General features: G+C 51.3%; 8 protein-coding genes across 8 annotated transcripts; 5 read left to right on the top strand and 3 right to left on the bottom strand.

The window, feature by feature from the left end:
• The first annotated feature begins 1,858 nt into the window (after positions 1–1,858).
• EJ05DRAFT_3564 (uncharacterized protein) lies at positions 1,859–3,239 on the top strand. Its single transcript, XM_033741038.1, has one exon. The coding sequence runs from the start codon at positions 2,087–2,089 to the stop codon at positions 2,930–2,932; it is 846 nt and encodes a 281-aa protein (XP_033604958.1). The 5' UTR covers positions 1,859–2,086; the 3' UTR covers positions 2,933–3,239.
• EJ05DRAFT_481441 (Hydroxyisourate hydrolase) lies at positions 3,236–4,068 on the top strand (the record flags this gene model as incomplete). Its single annotated transcript, XM_033745072.1, has 2 exons — positions 3,236–3,360; positions 3,456–4,068. 2 exons carry the CDS (start codon positions 3,236–3,238, stop codon positions 4,066–4,068), a joined length of 738 nt encoding a protein of 245 aa, XP_033604959.1.
• Positions 4,069–5,487: 1,419 nt separating this feature from the next.
• Positions 5,488–7,580, top strand: EJ05DRAFT_3974 (uncharacterized protein). The gene is made up of 2 exons (XM_033741393.1): positions 5,488–7,105; positions 7,154–7,580. The coding sequence occupies exons 1-2, from the start codon at positions 5,904–5,906 to the stop codon at positions 7,461–7,463; spliced, it is 1,512 nt and encodes a 503-aa protein (XP_033604960.1). The 5' UTR covers positions 5,488–5,903; the 3' UTR covers positions 7,464–7,580.
• Positions 5,608–6,100, top strand: EJ05DRAFT_471516 (uncharacterized protein). Its single transcript, XM_033742980.1, has one exon. The coding sequence runs from the start codon at positions 5,647–5,649 to the stop codon at positions 5,833–5,835; it is 189 nt and encodes a 62-aa protein (XP_033604961.1). The 5' UTR covers positions 5,608–5,646; the 3' UTR covers positions 5,836–6,100.
• A 726-nt stretch (positions 7,581–8,306) lies between the features above and the next one.
• EJ05DRAFT_481443 (MFS general substrate transporter) lies at positions 8,307–10,195 on the bottom strand (the record flags this gene model as incomplete). The annotated part of the gene is made up of 3 exons (XM_033745073.1): positions 8,307–9,483; positions 9,620–9,931; positions 10,059–10,195. 3 exons carry the CDS (start codon positions 10,193–10,195, stop codon positions 8,307–8,309), a joined length of 1,626 nt encoding a protein of 541 aa, XP_033604962.1.
• A 733-nt stretch (positions 10,196–10,928) lies between these two features.
• EJ05DRAFT_534055 (Nop domain-containing protein) lies at positions 10,929–13,162 on the bottom strand. Its single transcript, XM_033749161.1, has 3 exons — positions 12,935–13,162; positions 12,799–12,877; positions 10,929–12,719 (listed from the first exon to the last, which is right to left on the bottom strand). Exons 1-3 carry the CDS (start codon positions 13,057–13,059, stop codon positions 11,151–11,153), a joined length of 1,773 nt encoding a protein of 590 aa, XP_033604963.1. The 5' UTR covers positions 13,060–13,162; the 3' UTR covers positions 10,929–11,150.
• Positions 13,163–13,325: 163 nt separating this feature from the next.
• On the bottom strand, positions 13,326–15,836 carry EJ05DRAFT_471518 (uncharacterized protein). The gene has a single exon (XM_033742981.1). It carries the CDS (start codon positions 15,608–15,610, stop codon positions 13,721–13,723), a length of 1,890 nt encoding a protein of 629 aa, XP_033604964.1. The 5' UTR covers positions 15,611–15,836; the 3' UTR covers positions 13,326–13,720.
• A 3,040-nt stretch (positions 15,837–18,876) lies between these two features.
• On the top strand, positions 18,877–21,506 carry EJ05DRAFT_471520 (Zn-dependent exopeptidase). The gene is made up of 7 exons (XM_033742982.1): positions 18,877–19,015; positions 19,107–19,346; positions 19,400–19,587; positions 19,637–19,738; positions 19,803–20,286; positions 20,345–20,674; positions 20,735–21,506. The coding sequence occupies exons 1-7, from the start codon at positions 19,005–19,007 to the stop codon at positions 21,285–21,287; spliced, it is 1,908 nt and encodes a 635-aa protein (XP_033604965.1). The 5' UTR covers positions 18,877–19,004; the 3' UTR covers positions 21,288–21,506.
• The last annotated feature ends 248 nt before the right edge of the window (positions 21,507–21,754 follow it).

Genomic DNA, 21,754 nt, shown 5'->3' on the forward strand with positions numbered 1-21,754 from the left:
TGTAGAATTACGCCCTGCCTAAAATTTGTAGAACCGTGAATAAAAAATAGCCTGTCCCTCCTCCTTCTGCTTATCGTTGGCCTTATTCTTATCCTCCTTCTTCTTACCCTCATCCTTACTCTATCCTTAATCTTATCCTCCTCCTTACCCTTCTCCTTCTTCTTATGCTTACCCTTACTCTTACCCTCCTTCTTCTCCTTCTCCTTCTTATTCTCCTTCTTCTTCTTCTTCTTCTCCTTCTCCTTCTCCTTCTCCTTCTCCTTCTCCTCCTACTTCTTATTCTTATCCTTAGCTATATTATTTCCCTTATTCTTCTTATTATTCTCCTTCTTATCCTTATTCTTATTCTAATTCTTACCCTTTCCCTTACCGTCCATTATCTTAGAATATTTAAAAAAAAAGGGGATGTAAAAAAAGGGGATTTAAAAACGGGGGTTTAAAAAAGGGGATATATAAAGGGAGGATATATAAAGAGGGGATTTAAAAAAGGGTGATTTAGAAAAGGTATTCTAGAAAAGGAGGGTCAGAAGAGGGAACTTATAAAGAGGGGGTCTTAAGAAAGAGGGGTTAATAAGAGGGGCTTTTAGAAAGGGGGGTTTCGAACGGGGTTTTAGAAAGGGGGTTTAAAGAAGAGAATATATAAAGGGGGTTTAAGAAAGGGGGATATAAAAGGGAGGGAGAATAGAAAATAGAGATTATAGTCTAGAAGAGAGAGATAGAGAGGGAGATTAGAGAGGGATAGAGATAGAGATAGAGAGGGAGATAGAGAGGGAGAGGGAGATAGAGAGGGAGAGGGAGAGGGAGATTAGAGGGGATCAGGGGTAGTATCATATAGTATAGACCTATACATCTATTTAGAGTATTTAAATACTAGGTTAATAAAGAAGAGTAAAGTAGTAAAAGAGCTATAAGGAGAAGGAAGACTCCCTAGCCCGTATCCGTTGGGAATAAACTTTGACCGTGCGAGCGTAGAAGGCCTTTCAGTCGGTTTTTTTTTTGGTTTCTTTTTTTTTAGAAAAAAAAATTAAAGATGGGTGTATGCTGATATACGGGGCAGAATCGACGAAGACATCAGTCAGTCTAGGATGGACTTGGTAGGATGGTTGGTCGGGTTGTCAACTCGATTGGATTCCAACTCGGTGTTTCGGATTCGGACTTGTGAGGGTTTGCTTCATCCCTGTTCGAGTAGATGTTTCTAGATGTGGCAAGGATTATTCGTTCGCTGTGGCTAATGTGATTCCAAGGGAGGATGTGAGTTTAGGGGTAGTGTAGGTATGACTTTACCCTAGATGTACACTGCATACTAATCTTTCCAGACTCGACCATCTATCGTAGATAGCATCAAGAGCTTCGACAGGGTGGAGAGCAGACAAAGATACGTGCTCGTGAGCCATACGAGAATCAAGGCGTAGGTTCAAAACAATGTGCAAGATCAATCCGCCGGATTACACAACACCAGAAAGTAGGCAGAAGGACAACCAACATACAAGCCCAAGGATGCAGATATCAAGTCTACCACCGACATCCGCCAGCCCAACGCCCAGATTCCCAGAACAACAAGCAGGAATCCCAACCTAACAAGACACACAACGCCCAAACAACCAAGCGGAACGAGGCCAACAGCCCACATTCCAGCCCAAAACAGGCTTCTCTCACTCACAGACCACGTGGCGGCACGACCAGAAAACAATGCGAACAGCGTGTATAAACAGTGAAGAGACCCTTTCCAATGCACTGTTTAGGTAGCAACAGAAACACAATGAGGAATCTCCTGTTAACTCCAACAACACGCCGCACGCACTCGGAAGTTGAGGGTCGTGACGCACGATTAGGTATATATTGAGTTTGGACCTACTCTTGTTCTCTAGATCTGGATCTGGATCTGTCACACACCGCGTTATTTTACCTCGAGTAGTAGCCAAGATATGGCTCCTCGAGTAGCCCACAAGGTATGTCCATATCGACATATACCCAGAAGTGAGATGGGAGAGCTGACAGTCGTGTCGTATAGAAATCGCTGTCGAGCAAGCGCAGCTGGAGCACTCCGTTCAAGAAGACTGGGAGGGTCGAGAAGGTCAAGAAGGTCATGAAAGCCAAGAAGGTCAAGAGAGTCAAGAAAGTCAAGAAGGTCAAGAAGGTCAAGAAGGTCAAGAAGGTCAAGAAGGTCGAAGAAGCCGAGAAGAGCGAGGGACCGTCGGGCGATGTTAGCGAACTGCCTTCCGGAGACGATGCGAGCCCGAAGAAGCCTTTTGGGTTCTTGGATTTTAGTGGGGAGATCCGGAACCAGATATACGAAGATGTTCTGCGGCGTCACATCCCTGTCCGAATCAGCGTATATAAAGATCGTGTATATACATGGTCCCCACTTGACGTCGCAATTCTCCGTACGAACCACCAAATCCACAAAGAGGCGCAGCCGATGCTCTACACCTGCAACCTTTTCTATTTATATGATAAGGATGCGATTGACTGGTTCGTCAAAAGGGTCACCAGTTTACATATCCGCAAGATTCAGATCAGCTTTGGCAGCTGGCAGTACTTTCTTGATCTAGTGCCAAGCCGTTTTACGAAACTGGAGTCACTTTGGCTTGATATAGAAAGAATCAATCCTATACCGGCCGGGCCGCCGCTCTGGTGGCTCACGCCTGTACACACCGCCCTTCAGAATATAGCAAACGTGAAGGAGGTCATCGTCACCATGTATCAATTCAATGAACGCAGCCTCGTCGTTCCGAGAAATGCGAATATTATCGACGCCGCACGCAGTCTTGGCTGGAAGTTTTTTGTCTATGTCCCTTACCCAGAGCTTGTGCTGAAAATGAAATCAGTCCGTGAAGATTGGGAACCGTTATTACCATCGGTCGATCAAAAATTCCCCCCCTGGATGTCGAGAGCAGATCATGATAGATGGGATCTATCAGAAAGGCCGTAGAATAAACGCAGATACACTTTCTACAGCGACACTTTCTATAGAGCTTGCTTTGACAAGCAGGGAGTCACAATGTTGAATATAGGAACGATCCAAAGTACTCTACCTCATTTAACGTTGACCTGCGTATATTGCTTCGGTGCCTTCGTGTCTTCGACATGTTCATCCTTTTCCATAAATTCTTCGACTGGGGTTAGCCAGGGGCTTCGGCAGAGGCTTGGAGTAAGCTCTTCCAAACTATGCTGTGTCCGAAGATAGTGTTAGCAGCAAGACCTTGGGTACTCCGTCCGTTTCTACAGGTCTTTAATGGAGCGCGAGGATGATGACCAAGTTCGAGGTTATGAGATTGCGCTCGTCGCCGAAGGCCGAAGCCGGACCGGGCAGCCAGCTGCCATACCACTACCACTCTGCTCCGGTGCACGGACCCGAAGGTGTGGATATGTCAAGCAAGCTGATAGCCCATTCTAGTTGAGCTTCAAACACGTTACGTCTGTTCATTTTCTTACACTGCTGTTCTTTGATGTAGGCAACATTGGACTACTCTTACTCGATCCCATACTCGATCCCACCGCACCATCACAAGGGTTATGAGCGAAGCTCCTGCCAGCATTGCGACACCTTCAGATCGAATTCAAGCCTTGACCAGACACCTTTCTCATTCGCAGTCTCAGCATAACAATCCACTCGACAGCCCGAGCGAACAAACAACATCATCGACCCCTCCATCCTCCTCAGAAGCTACAATGGCCACTGCGAGACCCCCAATCACTTGTCACGTCCTCGACACCACGACGGGCCGTCCTGGCGCAGGCATCGAAGTCACCCTCACCTGCCACTCCCCACAGGCCGCCGTGTCAGGCATATTCAGCGCAACGACAAACTCAGACGGCCGCGTAACCGCGTGGACGCAGACGCCCGCCCAATCACCGCCGGTCGAGCTACAAGAGATCTACGAGCGCGTGCCGGAAGACACGCTGTGGACGTTGACATTCACGACGGGGCCGTACTATGCGCAGAAAGGCATCAAGCCGTTCTTCCCGGAGGTGGACTTGAAGTTCATGGTCAGGAAGAAAGCGGAGCATTATCATGTCCCGTTGCTGCTGGGCCCGTACAACTACACAACCTATCGAGGATCGTGAAGGGAAAAGGCAATAATAGCAGTCAGTTCTTCGCGGACGCACGGCTGGCGCGAAAAAAAAAAGGAAAGGACTCGATACACGTCACCATCGGTGCGTACAGTAGCAGCTGCATTTGGTGGTGGCAGGGAGGAGGGCGGGCTGGACGCAGACAACTGGGGTCTGAAAGCTAAACGGTCAGTTCGCCTCTTACTGTGCTGGGGATTGCTGTGGTGTGGTGGCCAATCATAGCATAGCAGGCCGTTATGAGGTGATGCGACATGGCAGACAAGTCCGAAATTGATGTGTGCAAGTGTGTATGTTGTGTGTGTACCATGTCGAGCATCAGGATGGCAAAGTACGATGCAATAACGAAGTGATCCTTGGAGATATCGAAGCCCGCATGGGATTCTCAGCCGGTTCCCAAAGGCCATCTTCGATCTAATGTTGTGATCACGATCTGCCGTACTTACCGAGATGTATGGACTTGTGTCTGGCGAGCGCACGTGACAGACGAAGTGAAAGTGGATTTCAAAGCCTGACCTCGAGCGACAGGATCTAAGTGTGTCCGAAACAAAGTCCAGTGATATGTGGAGGTGGGCTTATCCTGACCGATAGGCGCGTCGAATTTCTCCAATAAAATGATATTGTGGCGTGAATGTGGCACGCTAAGGGCGGGGTTAGGCCCAGCTAAGCAGGTCCGCGGATGCTGGCGAGCTTATCGGGAGGCGTCGGCTGGGATGAGACTGCCAGGGACACGCAAAAGCCACACTCACTGCGGTGCGCGTAAGACATACCTTAGCGAGCATTTCCCATTTCCTCTTTTTTTCCTGTGACGTACCCCAAGCACTCTCCTGCACTCTCACTTTCTCTTCCTCCTCCATCGTCATCGCGCGCCCAGTCTCGCTGCTCTCATACTTTCACTCTCGCACTTGGGAAAAAAACTCCCCTCGACATCCTTTCCGACCCGTAAATCCACTCACTGCTGCCACTCGGCTGCTGTTCCCTACTAGGGCCCCAATCGATTCCTGCTTTCCCCTCCTCGTCGTCGCCGTTTGTCGAATAGCCAGTGCGCCGCCTCCCCTGATTGCGTCATCATCTCCTCTCCTTGCAGCCTCACGCTGGTTGTGCACAAGATATCATCGCACTGGCGTCGATATTCACTATAGTTGCTCTGGCCATCATCCATTGTGGTAGACTTTGCTGTACGGTATCCGCAGAGTAGCCGTATATCTTAGGTGTGAGTTGTTTACGGTCCTCGCTGCCGTTGGCCTACCATATACTTCATCCGTGCTTCCGCGCTACCACCACACCCAAACACACACACATTCGCGTCGCATTTCATCTCGTCCATCCACTAATGTATACGTGTCGCAGTAGATTCCATAAATAAAGTCGTGTGCTTTGCAAAGTTGGAGCCCACAGACAGTTCTGTAGAGGGATAATTGAGCTGTCCGGAGGAGTGGAAAAGTCGGAGAAGCAACCCGATCGTGGAGAATCGAGTCTAAAGTCGATCAGCCCACACTCCGCATACGTCATCTCGACATGGCCGCAACCACAATCACCAGGTCGTCCGCCGACTCTTCCAATCCCATCCCCAAAATGCCCTCGCCCAAGGACTCCAAAGCCGTACCTGGAAAGATCGAAGGTACGTTCGTTCCTTGTTGCACTCCCATCGTCATCAACACTGCTTGTGAATTGCTTCATCACACCTCCTCATTCACTCTGCTACTTGTCGCTGCCATTCGAGTCACCACTGTGCTGGTGCCAGCCGTCGTCGCTGTTCATTAGCGCTCCGCTCATTGCCATGGCATGGCGTTGCGACATACACTCAACACCACTATTCATTTCTACTAATCATGCCTGATGCAAGTCGTTCACGGGAACACGTTACTAACGCTGCTTCTCTTTCAGACCCAAGCCAGGATAGAAGTAGTGACGACGCGAAGCCTACGACAAACGGTACAAATGCGCAGCCATTGGCGCCTCCACCAAAACCAACGCAAACTACGTCGACTGATACCCCAGACTACTTCAGCTCAAATCACAACTCTTCAAATCAGTTCAGTCTGGAGCCAAATCCATTCGAACGATCTTTCGGCCAACCGCCGTCCGGAAGCACTCCCAACGGTGGAAGCATCCTACCTCCAGTCGCGAGCATAACATCTCCGTCCGGTCTACCTGGCATAACACCTGGGTGGCAGTCTTTAAGAGCCGGGCCATTGAGCCCTGCTATGCTCGCTGGCCCCGCAAATACTACTGATTACTTCTCAGGAGAGTTTAGAGGCTTCCCGACACCGAACGAATCGTCGTTGCGGACAGGTCTGACTCCAGGTGGTGGCGGATCTATGTTTCCAGCTCCCAGTCCAAATTCGCAGCATCTATTTCAACTCCAGAGTGGTGGCGCTACTCCCGGTACATTAGACTTCCACAAGACTGCGCTTAGTGCTGCTACAGCGTCGAGTCAGAACAAATACAACACCAACGCCGTCTCATCACAACCGCCAGAACAAGCCACTCAAGTCCAAGCTACACAACCTCCAACCACGCAGGCCCCAGTTGTTCAAGGACAACCACCACGTCAAGACATGTATCAACAGCATGACGTGCATGGTGCCGCGAACGACCTCCTTCAATTTGCCACCCAAGCAAACGGCAACCGGAACGGACAGTTTGCCGTTCCGACCCAGGCCAACCAGCACATCAACCAAGGGCAGCGCTCAAACGAGACATCGCCTGTCCAAAGGCGTGGGACGAAGGGCTCTGTTGGCACGGACAACACTGAAAACATGTCTGAAAGCGGCCAAAGTGAGGCAGCAAAGCCGCGAACTCGCGGAAAGAAGGCTAATAACAAAGGCGCCACTGGCAATAGCAGACGAAAGGCCGAAGATACGCCAGCAAAAGGTCCAGCCTCTAAAAAGCAAAAGGGCAACAACGGCATGCCAAAAGAGGAAGACTTTGACTCGGAAGAAGAAGACCAGGATGACCAGATCGATACGCACCCCGACGGCAAGAAGATGACAGACGAAGAGAAGCGGAAGAACTTCCTCGAACGTAATCGGTATGTTGTCTCGTTCGAGTTATGGGACTGGTTGCTAACATCGTGCAGTGTCGCCGCGCTAAAGTGTCGTCAACGGAAGAAGCAATGGCTAGCTAATCTGCAGGCCAAAGTGGAGCTGTTCAGCACAGAGAACGATGCTCTATCAGCCCAAGTCACGCAATTGCGTGAGGAAGTGGTCAACTTAAAGACTTTACTCCTGGCACACAAGGATTGCCCAGTATCGCAAGCTCAAGGCCTGGGTGGCATGAACATGAACAGCTTTATTGGGGACATTCAACATAACCAGAACCCCTACGGAATCGGCATGCACAATGGAATGATGATGGGCCAGCCACAGGCGATGCAGCAAAGGGGGTGAGTCACAGGAGCAGCATCGGATACATGAACAAACATCCTCACATCACACTCGACAATCATCTTGACCAAACACCACAATCATGCGGCCGGTGATGCTCCTGTCACTCCATTGACTGCACCAATAATATATTAGGTACTGACCGTGTCTAACTCGCACATAGAAGCCTCGCAGACACTATCGATCCGCGGTGGTTTATGTAGATATCATTCTTTCTCTCGTGGTCGCTGTTCGACATGAACAGATCCAGGTCCACATCGACGTCCTCTTCCTACTGGGTGGTGGACATCTATATCATTCTGGCGCCGGTGGATAAAGGAGAAATGCACGGCTCGGAAATGTTTGGATGTGGCGTTTTTCTAACTTTTCATGTAACCATCGTTGACGACTGCCGGGAATATTCACAAACTTTGATTTATAATGTTCTTCTTTCAAACTTTTTTTTTCTACTCATTCTTATCTACTCTAGATGATCCTGTCTGGGGGTGACGGGGTGACAGAGTCTGCCTAGAGTTGATCCATCGGCACTTACCAAGTGGCACGACATGGATGCTGTGGCTTGTATGGTAGGAAATGAGATGTGGATGAGAATGAGTAAAACGGGCCTCTAGGCTTGACCGTGGTCACGTAATGCCTATATGGTCCTTCATGTGTAGTGATACACTGTGAATAACACCGCGGCTCACGTTCCTGTATTTTGCTGTGATCTCAGTATGCACATGGGCAGATCATGGAGTACATCCCCCGGTGCATGATTGATTTCGATACTGGTTTCGGTGACTGTCTGTCAATGCAATTACGATTGTGCTCCCCTCTATACGCACCGTTCACTTTATTTCAGAGTGTCTAACTACTACTTTCACCCCTAGAACCACTCAGTCCCCGTTCAACCCTCACATTCGCCCTCCCACCCCCTCTCCTCTCCAAAACCGCCAACACAACCGCCAACCCCACCGCACTCCAAAAACTCACCCCCAAAATCCCCACCATGACCAAATTACTCCGCCGAAACGGCTCGCTCCCCTTCCCATCCGCCTCCCACCCCGTATACAGCGCATACGTCGTCGTCACACTGCCCAGATTCCCCAGCCCACTCACCAGCGCACTCGCCGCCGCAACCCCAACCTCCCCATGCCGCGCCTGGAATATCTCGCTCGTCCACGCCATACACACCGGCACCGTCGGCCCCAGCCCAAACCCCACCACCAGCAACCCCACGTACCGCCCCCACGGCCGCGAAGCAGGTATATACGTCGTCAGCAGCAACCCAAGCACCTGCACGCCCACCGCCGCCGCAAACACGCCTGCCCTCCCCCACCGCCGCCGCCACCCGCGCGATCCCGACATCCCCAGCGCATCCGATAGAGGCGTCACGAGCAGGATGGCAAGCAGATCGCACACCCAGATTGGCGCGAAGAGGAGCGAGAGCGTGATGGATGACAGGCCCGGGTTGATACCCCTTATTATCACGGTGCCGTAGTTTTGCACGCCGAAGCCGACGCCGACGACGCCAAAGTACATGAGTGTGAGGGGCCAGAGGCGCCAGTCGAGGAGGATGCGGGTGAGGTCGTGGAGGGTCCAGGGCGGGGTCGTGTATGTGCTGCGGAGGTGGGCGTAGTGTGTTGCTGCGGCGGGGCCGGTGAGGGCGGGGCGGGGGCGGGGGATGAGGGGTGTGTACCATCTTGTGGTCCTTGTTGTATCTTCGTTGTCATGATTGTCGGCGGCGGCGCCGGGGGGTGCACGCGGCCGGTCGGGCAGCCACCAGAGCAGTGCGATGCCACAGAGTGTTGTTGCAATGCCGTAGAGGAGGAACATCCATTGGAATCCGACGAGGCCGCCGAGGCCGTCCATGCGTTGGAAGCCGGCGGAGACGAGGCCGACGACGGCGGCGGAGACTTGTGAGGCGGTGAAGTAGTATCCGATTCGGGTGCCGATGCGGGAGGGGGGGTAGAAGAGGGTTAGGTAGTAGGTTAGGCCGGGCCAGAGGCCGGCAATGAAGAGGCCGAGGAGGATGCGGAGGGCGCTGTTGGGTGAGGGGGGGTGTGGTTAGATTGTGGTTGCTTGTTTGTGTCTGTGAGGGTGAATAGGGGAAGAGGGATAGGGGAAGGAAGGGATGTAAACACCCCAAAACCACACCCAAGCATAAAGAACACACTCACTAAAACGCTCCCACACTCCTCATAGCAGCCATACACGCGCCCACAACCCCAACCAGCACCATGATGCGCGCCATCCACACATGCGGCCGCACCACGCTCATCACCAGATTACTCGGCACATTAAACACCACGTAGAACACGAAGAACAGCGCCAGCCCCGTGCTGATCTGCTTGCCGTTCACGCCCACCACGTGCCCGAGGTCGTGGCGCTGCGCGGTGTTCATGGTTTGCGCGAGCGCGACGTTGGAGCGCACGGCCGAGGCGAGGAAGTAGAGTGTCCAGAAGGCGGGGATTATGCGGCGGTCGAGGGTTCTGTTGGTTTGGGTCGGGGGTTTAGTTGGGTTTGGAAAAGGGAGAGTTGGGGTCAAGGAGGGAGACGGGAGATTGGGAGGTGGAAATGGGAGAAAGAGGGAATGGAAAGGAGGAGAAGAATATATACCTGTAAACAGCCTCGATGCGCGCGGAATCATCATGCACATCGTTGATTCCATGCTGCGATGTATCGTTGTCAACACCACCATCTTCCACGTCGATGACGTCTGCTTTCGGGTGTCCTTGCTCTTGCGGCATACTCATTACCCTCTCTCCCTCTCTGCTCGAAACCCAAAGTCTAGATTATATCCACCCACTCTGTCTGTCTGTCTGTCTGTCTGTCTGTCTGTCTGTCTGTCTGTCTGTCTGTCTGTCTGTCTGTCTGTCTGTCTGTCTGGCAGCGCGCCGCCCAAAAGCGCCGTAACTAATCCGATCCAGAATACCAGAGGAAACTTCCAATTAAGCAAGCCGACAATCAGAAATAAAGCAAAGAAGAAAAAGACTGAAACCAATTGAGCAGAGAAGCAGCAGCGACTTGCAACAAATTCTCAATCAAACGCTGGCTATACGAACAATACATATACATATAGCGGGGCAGACTAGATCTCGTAGTAGAAATTGAAGAAAACCCCTCACACCTTGGCCCCCGTCCGTGACGAAGAAGAAGACTCGTCTTGACCGAGACCTTGACGTGCTAAAGTGGGTGTGAAAGAACCAAACAATTGATCAATTGGAGGGTGAGAGTGGCAGGGTGACTTTTCTTGCGACAGCGGCTTGATATGTCGTCGCCGTTGTCGGGAAAGTACTGACTCGCTTGACGCACGTTGGGGCTAATGAGATAATTAGAGGTAAGGATTCTTTCTAGTGGCGCAATCCATAAAAGTTTTGATGGCCCGATAGAGCCTAGTGGAATCCATGAGCATGAACGCAGGACATCAAAGAGCGCATGCCTCCTCTGCTGGTGCTGTAGAATCATAATAAATCACAATATGATCATGAAGTTTCACAGGTCTTCCATTATGACTGCGCCCGTGATGAATATTTGACACGTAGTATTTTGACGGCAGCAGATGGCTACACACAAGCACACGTACTGTCCAACTATACATGTTCCCTTTTCAAACGCCATTGCTCTTCGCAATCCGCCCTAGAACGCCAGACATGGAGAAAAGAAATGTGAAGGTGACCTTACAAGAACAGGAAATACAACAGACATCGTCTAGTCCTTGCTCTTCTTCTTTTTCTTCTTCTCGATCTTGTCGCCGTCGTCGTCGTGCTTCCGCTTCTTCGAACTCGGGGCTTCCTCTACCGCCTTCTTTGCTTTCTTTGCCTCCTTGGCCGCACGCTTCGCCGCTCGCTCTGCTTTACGGGCTTTCCTAGCCTCCTTTTCGGCTTTTCGCTCTGCTTTGCTGAGGTCCTTTGATGGTGTTTTGTCCTCCATCTCCTCGTCCGAGTCTGAGTCTGAATCTGGCTCTGCGACAACGACTGGCTTCACAGGCTCTTCGACATTCTTGGCCTTCTTGTCTTTCTTATCCTTCTTGCTCTTCTTTTCGGTCGTCTCGACGCCGTTCAGGGCACCATTGGTAGACGTACCCTCTGCAATGGTGGCGGCGGGCTCGTCGCCTGTTAAGCCGTCCACGTTGGGGTTGTACTTCTTGGCCTCCTTGACGGAGAACTTGCCGAGCTTGGGCTCGGTGATCGGGGTGAGGTTGGCGTTGAGCCCACTGCTCTTTAGTGGTTTGCCCTCAAGCTTGCGTAGCCGACGTTCGAGGTAGCTTCGTGCGCCAGTTGCGAATTCGACCTTGTCTTCGTCGGTAGGCTCGGCGTCCTTGCCTGCACCACCGGCGCCCCAGTCTGATAGTGCGTCGATACGTAGACCAAGGGCGGTCTTGGCTGCGAGCATACGGGCGACCTTTCCCTTGTTCTTGCCGCTTGCTTGGCCAATGAGAGAAGCGTGGTAGATGAGACCATACTTGGGAGTGTCGTGTTTCGTTTTGAGGGCACGGAACAGGGCTTTCTCAGCTCCGAGAACCTGGATGGTACTAGCAGGGCTCTTGGACAAGTTCATGAGACTTCCTGCGTGTGCGATGAGACGCGCTCCGACGATTTCGCCAACGAGAGCAGTCAAGTTGGGTGCAATGGCGTGCATGCGAGTCGTGAGGTAGCTGGAAAGGTTCTGTCGGTATTCCGTGAGGTCAACAACGTTCTCAGCGAGGCCGTGGATCTCCTCATAGTCCTCATCCGTGATCTCAGTACCCATGGAGACTTCGGCAGCACCCTTGACGGCTACCTCAATCTCCTCAGGCAGAATGTCGGCCATGTCGGTTTTCGAAGCGTTCGTTCTCATCCCCATGCTAATCACCACGCGAGCGTAGGCATAGTTGTCATTGATGATCTTGGCCATCTCCGGGAAATGCCACCCGTACCATTCCTTTACTCTCATTGCATATTGATTGAGCTCCTTGTCTAGGTCATCCAGAAGCGATACGGCCTGGATGATCATTGTGTCGACCTTGTCCGGTGAGAATTTCAGCTTGTGGCGGGATAGCGAATGTGATAGACCAAGAGACATGGTCTGGATATCAGATGGAGCGAGTCCAGGGATCAGAGCCGACATATGCTCCCGGATAGCACGGTAGATGTCTTGAGTAGAGGAGTCTGATACTGGAGTGACTGAGAGCTGCGGCAGCTTGTTGATGGCGTTTCCGAGCTTGGGGTCGGCTACAGCCAACGAGACTTTCTTCTCGTCTTTGATGTGGTCGAGAAACGAGGAAAGGAGTGGAGTGACCTGGTGTTAATTCAAGTAAGCTACTGGAATTTTGCATGCTGCATGAGACCTCAGCTGTGAAGGTAGGAAGAGTTCTTACCTTGCCCTCGATAAGTGCGGCAGCTTCATTGAGCGCTTGGGCGGCATTTTCATACTTGTGAAAGTGCTTGAGCTTGAAACTAGATACTCATAATGTCAGACATGAGCTATGCACCACGACCGGACCATTTCCCTACAGTTCTGAAGCTCCTTCAGCTGTCTTTGATGCTTCTGCGATGTCGTCTCGCTTGAGAAGTTTCTTGTCCTTGGATTTCAGAAGCGCATAACCAGCGCTGGTCTCGGTGAGGATGAAGAGAGTCATTGTGGCTGGTAGGAATGGCAGTGAGTTGCGCTGTGGTAACAAGCCGCGACTTCTTGCGCAGTCGATGTTACTCGAGGTCGTCGTGCTTTGGAAAATGAATGGGATTAATTTTTCGCGGCAGCACTAGGAAAATGGTCCGTGCCCCCACACTTTTTTGGCTAGGTGCCTGAGGCAGAACCGCAGCTCAGCCGAGAATTGCATGCCCGTGTCCAAGGGTCTGTAGAATGGATGTACATGGGGTCTACTTCGCGACTACGTAATCTTAACGCGTTATAAATTCATATAGCATAGCTACATAGCCTGACATTGCCAGTTTACTTTAGTTTTAGCTACCAGAAACCAACTGCTGCACACTTAAGTCTACGAAGCCTTGGCCAGAATTATCGAAAAATCCCCCACTTCATTGCCAGTGATTATCTCTATTTCAAATATCGATGAAAACAAAAGGGGTATTAGCTCGCTCGAGACGCCAGAAGAGGATTGAAACCGTGCTAATAGAATACGTTACGTGAGACAAGGTTGAAATGTTCGTATGTGGAAGGCAGAAGAACGGCCAGATTGGTGATAGAGATAGGAGGTATAGGGGCGTGGTCTTACGGACCGAATCTCCAGATTCAAGTGGTGATTAGGAAGAGGTGATCGCCCTATAAGATGGAGCTGTCTATAGCGCAAGGCCTCTGGGAACCCCAAAGACAGGATTGCGCCTTATCCGCACCGTCTTTGCTGGAGATGTAATTGACCGGACGGACGCGAAATCTGCAACCAACGTTTCATTCGGTGTGATGGGAGCATTTTCAGACACTTGTGCCTTGGGTGTTCGCGAGAGCCCATACAGGCCACGTTTTACGTTCTGGAAAGCAGTGACGGTAGCCTTGGGCATCTCATTTTGATGTGCAGCGCAGTGCAGAAGTTGCATACCAGCATAGCCGACGAGGACATCGTAGATTCTGTCTCGCGCGACCCGCGCTGTAGGTCTGTCAGATGGCTCCAGTGCGAGCATTTGTCGGATGAGTCGGAGAATGTGTGGGACTGCCCGAAATAGCTTGTCATCCTGGGCAAAGGCAAGGTCTTCCAAGATTACCATCCAAGACTCTAGCTTTTCAGGATTATTATGAAAGGATGAGTCGATTCGAGACGAATTGCTTTTACTACCATCCTTCACTTTTGTGCTTCGATGACGGGTGAAATCGGAGGACTTCTTCTTCAGCAAGAAGGTAATGATATCCAACCATATACAACCAAGGGCAAAGATATCGGCAGCTTCGGAGTTAGATGCAGATTGGCTATTGCTGCGTTTCTTGGCGACGTTTGGAGTGAAGCCAAAATCGAACCCAGTGTAAGGGCTGCTCGGTTTCGAGATGGAAAACCTTCTGTTCTTGGTTTCATACGATCCTGTTGATGTTGACTGCCCCGAGGATCCTTTGCTAGACACCGAACCTGCTCGTGCTGTGTCTGAAGAGGGTTTCAGACTTGACTTGAGCAAGAGAGACAAGGTCGAGGTATGGCTTTCTGGTGCAGAGTAGTTGTATGTTTCAGTGATGTCAGATTTCTTGTCTTTCTGGAATGTAGCTAGACTGCCAATGTCACTGAAGGCAATGCGATTTCGGGAGTCGATGATAATGTTGGAAGGTCGAATGGCTGAGTGGGTGGAACCATTCATGTGAAGAGAGGCGACGGCGGATGCCAGGCAGTGCAGCCATTCGAGTAGAAGTGCCCATCTATCATGCTTAGCGAGTCGCATATATTGCGGCGCCGTGCGGTGATCAATGAACGTCTTTAGTGTATGCTCGCCAACGAATGTGCTCAGCGCGTAGCCATTACCCTTCCACGTGTAAGATGCATAGACGGGCGCAATGTGCTCATGTTCGATGAACCGTGCGTGTCCTATATCGGCAACGAACTCTTCCTCGGTGAGCTTCCCAGTTCCAGTCCCTAGCTGCGCTTTACGGCGCATAAACAAAACGTTAGGTTTCTTTGGGAGGTGCACTCTGTTCCAGCCTTGCAATGGCACAGCCGGAGGGAGTTTATATACGTATTCGAGGGGCACCGTTTCGCTGGCACCATAGTCGATATGCGAACCGTCCTCAAGTTCTCGTAGGAGGAACTTGAATTGCGTGTCATAGAACTTGCGGTCCAGTTGTTCATGCATCTGGTAAGTGATGGCGAGTCTCTGAACGGTGTCCATAGGTAATGGCAGGTCGTCGTCATCCCACGAGGAATCGATGATCCCAAAAATCTGATCGGGCACACCTATCTCTGACAGGATCAGAAACATTCGACGACACTTTTCTAAGATCCATTCGAGATATGTATCAGATGTGAGGCCATCTCCAAAGGCAAGGGGTTGATCCAGCTTTTCTCTTTGAGCCAGCTTCAGTCGAGAAGTGACAAAATCTTTTGTGACTGTGTCTTCGATCGTTTCCTGCGTCCACCATACTTGCTGGAGAGCAGAATGCGGTGTCACCAGTGAGTGTCCACCATAGCCGTAAATAAAAGCATTAAGTGCGATAGTGTTGGGTGTAACGACCGCGTTGATGTTTCTTGAACCCATTATTCAAATGGAAGTCCAGAGCTTGCTTACCAGTGGAGGCAGGTGACTGATTGTTTTCAATAACAGTCCAGAAGTCGCCATCAGCTGAGGTACATTCCAGGACAAGATAGGACATTGGATGTCTGGGGTCTTGGTGGTCTTGGGGCTCCTGGTGGGTCTCGGGGTAAGCACCTTTCAGGACATCGCTGGGATTGTCTACAGCAACGTGCCCTCAACGACGAGGGTCATCGGCGCACAGTAACAAAAAAATCGGCGTAACCGTCCAGATATGAAGACCATTCGACCGTAGCGTCTACTGTGTAATCTAGGCCGTCCGCCCGCACGCCACCGCAGAGGCGTCCATGGCGTGCACAGATACAGCCATGAGTGGTGAAGGTATCATCAAGCCCGAAAGATTAGACGCTTGCCATGCACCAAACACGACACAGAGAGGCAAACATTCATGGAACAAGTGGATGAGCCCTGGACGGTGGCGGCATGGGAAAGATATCCAATGAAAAGCCATGAAGGGGATGGACGTTGATGGCGCAAGCTCGTTGGTCACAGCCCCAGACAATGGATGGGCGCTTGAGCCCCTGTTTCTTAGCGTGGGAGGCGCAGACAGCCAAACTTTTCTACTACTCCTTCATCCATTACATAGTACGTATTATCTTTTACTATGTTCTCCAGCAATGCGCCTACATGATTTATTTCCCATCCTGGGCTCGGGGTGAGACAAAGCATCGCGCTGTGGTCTAATTGACCGTTGAACCGTCCAAGCGTTGCCAGCCAATAAGGTTGTTTACACCACCCTTCGTCCACCGTTACACATCATAGTCTCGATGCGGTTCAGAAGCATCAAAGCATCAAATCATCTACCACATTCAGCGACACATACAGCCAGGTCATGGACACGAGCCACCAGCAGACAACTGTCCACATGGCCATTGCTCTCGCCGTTCGTGAAGCTCTGTCCGCGACGTGACGCGTGGGACTTGGACTTAGGCCTCCTTGCCTCCTCAATAATATCTACATGCCGAACTGACTGCGTCATTTTACGCTCGTCGGTCCGCCAAGGATGACTATTTTGGCAGGAGACCACGAGCTTCGAGCATCTCCCACGCAAACATGCCCCGTCGGCACCTCTCATGTGCATATCGCATGCCTACTGCCGCGTGGCCGGCTCTTTGGCTTGCATATATACTACATACCGAAATGTGGGTGATGTTATAAGGCTAGGTCTGCACTTTGGTGCCCATCCGATACGAGAACGATGGCTGACTGCTAAGCTCGAAGCACTCAAATACCAGTTTACGTGTTATAGGCCTAGTCTTACATTCTTAGGGCTTTGGTAGCACGTCAAATTCAAAACTGAGAGTGAATAGACCTGATGTATTAGCCTTGAGTACAGAGCCTTATCGTCTGTCTGATAAAACTGTGCCAGCGCCGCCAATTCCCAAACGAGCCAAGTGTGTGACCAAATGTGTAACAGCTCACTGTAGTTCAACATGGTGCTCCATGACCAAGACGAATATATCTGTGACTCTCCTCTTCCACTGTCCATTTGTAGGGATTTCGTTGTGTCATGTACATCCCTCTTTAAGCCCAGGCCTGGATGGACAGTTCGTTGCCCCCTTCGTGCTACTGGCGCAAGACATTAGCAAACTTCCTGCGACAACCATGACCATCGCGGAAAAGATGAATGATGAGGTTGTGCAGAAAGCATGTACAACTTGCTATCCTTAATCAGAGCTGGCCCGATTTCTCTGCCATTATTGAGTCAAGATCCAGCCCACTGACTCACTCAGGAACGCATCCAGTATCCTTTCTGGCGCCTTACATCATCTACCTCGACATTCGTCCGCTCACCCTGCGTATCATAGGCAAAGATTCAAACAAACCTTGCTCACAATTATCATCACCACCGGGACAAGTAGATCTGCCGCTTTGCTAGCCCATAAAAGAGAAAGTCGACGTTAAGGAACGGCCCGTACGAACAAGCGACCCCATCTACAGGCTTTGCTCACATCAGCACATTCGGATCAGCGCACTATTAACTGCATTGTCATCGTTGTGGTACCCCAGAAAATGCTTTCGAGTTTGCTAGTTGCTATGGCGAGGCTAACGGGCTTCAGCCACTTGACTCTGAATGTAGTCGTAACCAACGTAGCATATATCTACATGAGCAACAAGAAGCGCCTGTTATAGACTGCATCAGGCTATATCGGGGTCCCGATGGTTTCTCCTCACTACTCGTCTGCCAAGCAGAGGGCCTCAGCGTTGGTCGCGGCCGCAAACATAGCCTGAAGCGACACCAGGAGGCGTAGATGAGATACTGCTACGATTGGAATTGACTGATGCTATGGATTCAGTCTGGGTACATTGACATTTCACTGCCTCTACGCTAGTTCAGATGTCAGTATGAGCTTTACCACTGAAGACTCAAGGACTTATCTTTCATATCGGTAGTATCGCGCTAACCTGTCTCAGACTGGCACCGAATGATGCATCCATCATCCATGGCCACAATCCGCCTCATCGCCTCTTCAGCATCAAAACATTCGACCTTACAGTAAGACTCTATACAAGAAGATATCCGATGTGAAGCTGTCCCCATGGTATTCTCAATCCGCACCCGAGCTCCCAGCTCCGAATTCTCGAAGAGCATGAGCAGCGACGAATTAAAGATCAGGCTTTCACTCAGCGTGCCATCACCACACCGCACAGCATAGATCCACGAATCTCCTACTCGAACTTGTGTAGACCGACGCCGTCAGCCTGCACTGAATCCGTTGCCCAGGCCTGCAGCCAACATACCTCAAGACCAAGCCCTTTAAGCGGCCATTGACCTTCCTGAAACGGATAAGCACAACCCATGGCAAGGCGGGGTCTTGTCATCATAAGGCATCTTTGCATCCTCTCCCGTCGCCGTCACCCGGAGCCTGGTCGAAGTCATACTGGTCGAAGGCCTGGCTACCAGGACCGAGCGACCGTTGCAATGGTAAGGTGGGATGCCGCTCGCGGTGCCCACACGGCATATGATGGCATTCATGCTGGAGCTGTCAGCCCACAATATATGGATATCTAGCACAGCTAAAGCCTTAAAGGCTCCACCACATCCCAATTGCATAGCTTACATGTGTTTTGCTATCCCTATCTTAACGACATGAGCTTGCTATTACGCTGGGCATCAATTGCCCTCGTGCTGGTCTTCGCCGATGCCTGCCTGCGCGAAAACCTTGTCCCTCGTCTAGCAGCACCGAAATCACACTCGCTCACGCGACGACAAGCACAATATCCGCCTGTACTAACCGAGCATGAGTCGATACTGGTGAACTCATTCGACAATGCGTCAATTGAGACATGGAGCTATTACTACACGCATGGCGAGCATCTGGCTGGGAAGAATCAGACTATGGCGCAGTGGTATGTCAGAACACTACTATCGAACACTACAATACTATGTTTAGTTGGTGTATGTACGCGTACCAGCAAGCTCCTAACATATGGATGACAGGACTGCGGATCGATGGACCGAGAACGGCATCCAAGCTCATCTGGCTGAATATGTGGTTTATCTGAACTATCCCGTCTCAAAGGCCCTGACTCTGACTCTCCCTAATGGTACTGTGTTTACGCCGGACTTGGAAGAGGCTGTCTTGGCGCAGGACGAGACTACGTCGTATCCAAATCGTATTCCTACGTTCCATGGTTACTCTGCAAGTGGTAATGCGTCTGCCGAATACGTCTATGTTGGGTGAGAAACTATCTCGACATTTTCTGTTAGTATGCTAACCTTCGGATTGCCAGACGGGGTCAGCAGGTTGATTTTGAACGCCTCCTAGCCCTCGGCATTTCACTGGAAGGAAAGATTGCTTTAGCGAAATACGGAGGCCCGTTCAGAGGCCTGAAAGTTAAAAACTCCCAAGAGTATGGCATGATTGGGACGATCATCTTCTCTGACCCAGGCGATGACGGCAATATTACCGAAGCAAATGGCGAGTACAGTCATCTACAGAATGACCGCATCCTAATCAAGCATTCCAGGTTATGCTCCTTATCCTGACGGACCTGCGAGGAACCCGACTCAAGTGCAGAAAGGCAGCGTCGAGTTTCTTTCCATATACCCAGGTGACCCGACAACTCCAGGTAAGTCTTCATGTCACATGGCTGCAAGTAGCATGAACATTTCCAATGCTGACCAGAAGCCAAGGATATCCATCAAAACACGACTCCCCACGCGCCGATGCCTCTGACGTGCTCCCGCACATCCCATCGCTCCCCATTTCTTATGGAAACGCAATCCCATTCCTCGCCGCCCTCGACGGCCACGGTGTCTCTGGCGAAGAAGTGAATCGTACAAAGTGGATCGGCGCTCTGAACGTCACATACAGTACTGGCCCTGCGCCCGGTGCTGTCATTGACATGCACAACCTAATGGAGGACGCCATCACGCCTATATGGGATGTCATTGACTTCATCAACGGCACAGATCCTGAGGAGACGATTCTGATTGGCAACCACCGCGACGCGTGGCTCGTGGGTGGTGCCGCGGATCCCAACTCTGGGTCTGCGGTGCTGGTCGAGATGTCCAAGGCTTTCGGAAAGCTTCTGCAAACAGGCTGGAAACCGAGACGAAACATCGTGTTCGCGTCATGGGACGCCGAGGAATACGGCATTGTTGGTTCAACCGAATGGTAAAAACCAACCTCCCTATAGGGATATAAAGACAAACGCTAACATATACTTCTCCAGGGTCGAAGAGTTTGTCAACCCCTGGCTCACCAACACGGCGGTTACATATCTCAACATCGACATCGCGTGCTCCGGCCCACGCTTTGACGTCTCCGCCTCACCCGAACTGCACACTCTCGTACAAGACACCATGAAGAAAGTCCTCTGGCCGCTCCCGGGCGGCGCACCATCAAACCAAACCCTCTACGACATCTGGACCGCCGAAAGCGGCGAGATTGGCGTCCTCGGCAGCGGCTCCGACTACACGTCCTTTGTGCACCGCGGCATCGGCGCTGTAGACATGGGCGCTGGAGGCGGCGGCAACGACCCCGTCTACCCATATCACTCCAAGTAAGCCCGCCCTTCTCCTCTCCCTCTTCAATTCACAATGTGTTCTGACAAGACCGACAGCTACGACACATACCACTGGATGACCACCTACGGCGACCCAGGCTACCACGTCCACGCCGCCGTCGGCCAATACGCCTCGCTCCTCCTCTACCACCTCTCCACCGACGCCCTAATCCCCTTCGACATCACCGCCTGGGGCACCGAACTCGACACCTACCTCTCCGCCCTCACCAGTACACTCGAATCCACCGGCGCAGCAAACTCCCTCGACACCCTCCCTCTCTCCTCCGCAATCACATACTTCCAATCCCATATCACAGACATCACGTCTGCATACACAAACGCCCTCGTATCCGACGACGCAGCTCTCATCTCCATCGTGAATGCCAAACTCAGAGACTTCCAGCGCGGATTCATAAGCCAGGGCGGCTTGCCGGGCAGGGAGTTTTATCAGCATGCGATCTATGCGCCGGGGCTGGATACTGGGTATGCGCCGGTCACGTTTCCTGGCATTACCGAGGCGGTGGACAAGCGCGATTTCGGGCTTGCGGCGGAGTGGGTCGAGAAGACGGCGCGGGCGATTCGGGTGGCGGCGGATATCTTGAAGACGTGAGGGAAGAAAGGGTTGATCTGCGGGGGGCTGGTGTTGAGGTGTTGCAGTGAACGGGGGGTGATGTGGTGGATGGAGTTGAGAGGTGCGTAGGGGCTCGATTTTACGCACGAGGCTGACTGAACATGGCAGTTGACGATGTTACAAAAGAATGCACTTTGTCTGAAGAAAAACTGTACACACATATCCACAAGCAGCACGAAGCCAGTACACTAATAAATAACCAACCTCACAAAAGCGAAAGAATCAAATCAGAACCGCTCCCTAAACCAACTTCTAAGCAATTATACAGGAACAAAACGTGTAAATCTAATCAATATTCCAAATCTCCCATCCCTCTTACCCAGGTCCCGAGGGCGTACTCCGTACCCATTACCCTCGACCAGAACTCCTCCAATGTCCACCTAGAAGACGTACTGTTAGTAGCACTTCTTCTGCGTCTACGTGAATTTTGCTTATTATACTATGTA

The sequence above is a fragment of the Pseudovirgaria hyperparasitica genome, assembly GCF_010093815.1.
Source record: "Pseudovirgaria hyperparasitica strain CBS 121739 unplaced genomic scaffold EJ05scaffold_1, whole genome shotgun sequence".
Classification (NCBI taxonomy): Eukaryota; Fungi; Ascomycota; class Dothideomycetes; order Acrospermales; family Acrospermaceae; genus Pseudovirgaria; species Pseudovirgaria hyperparasitica.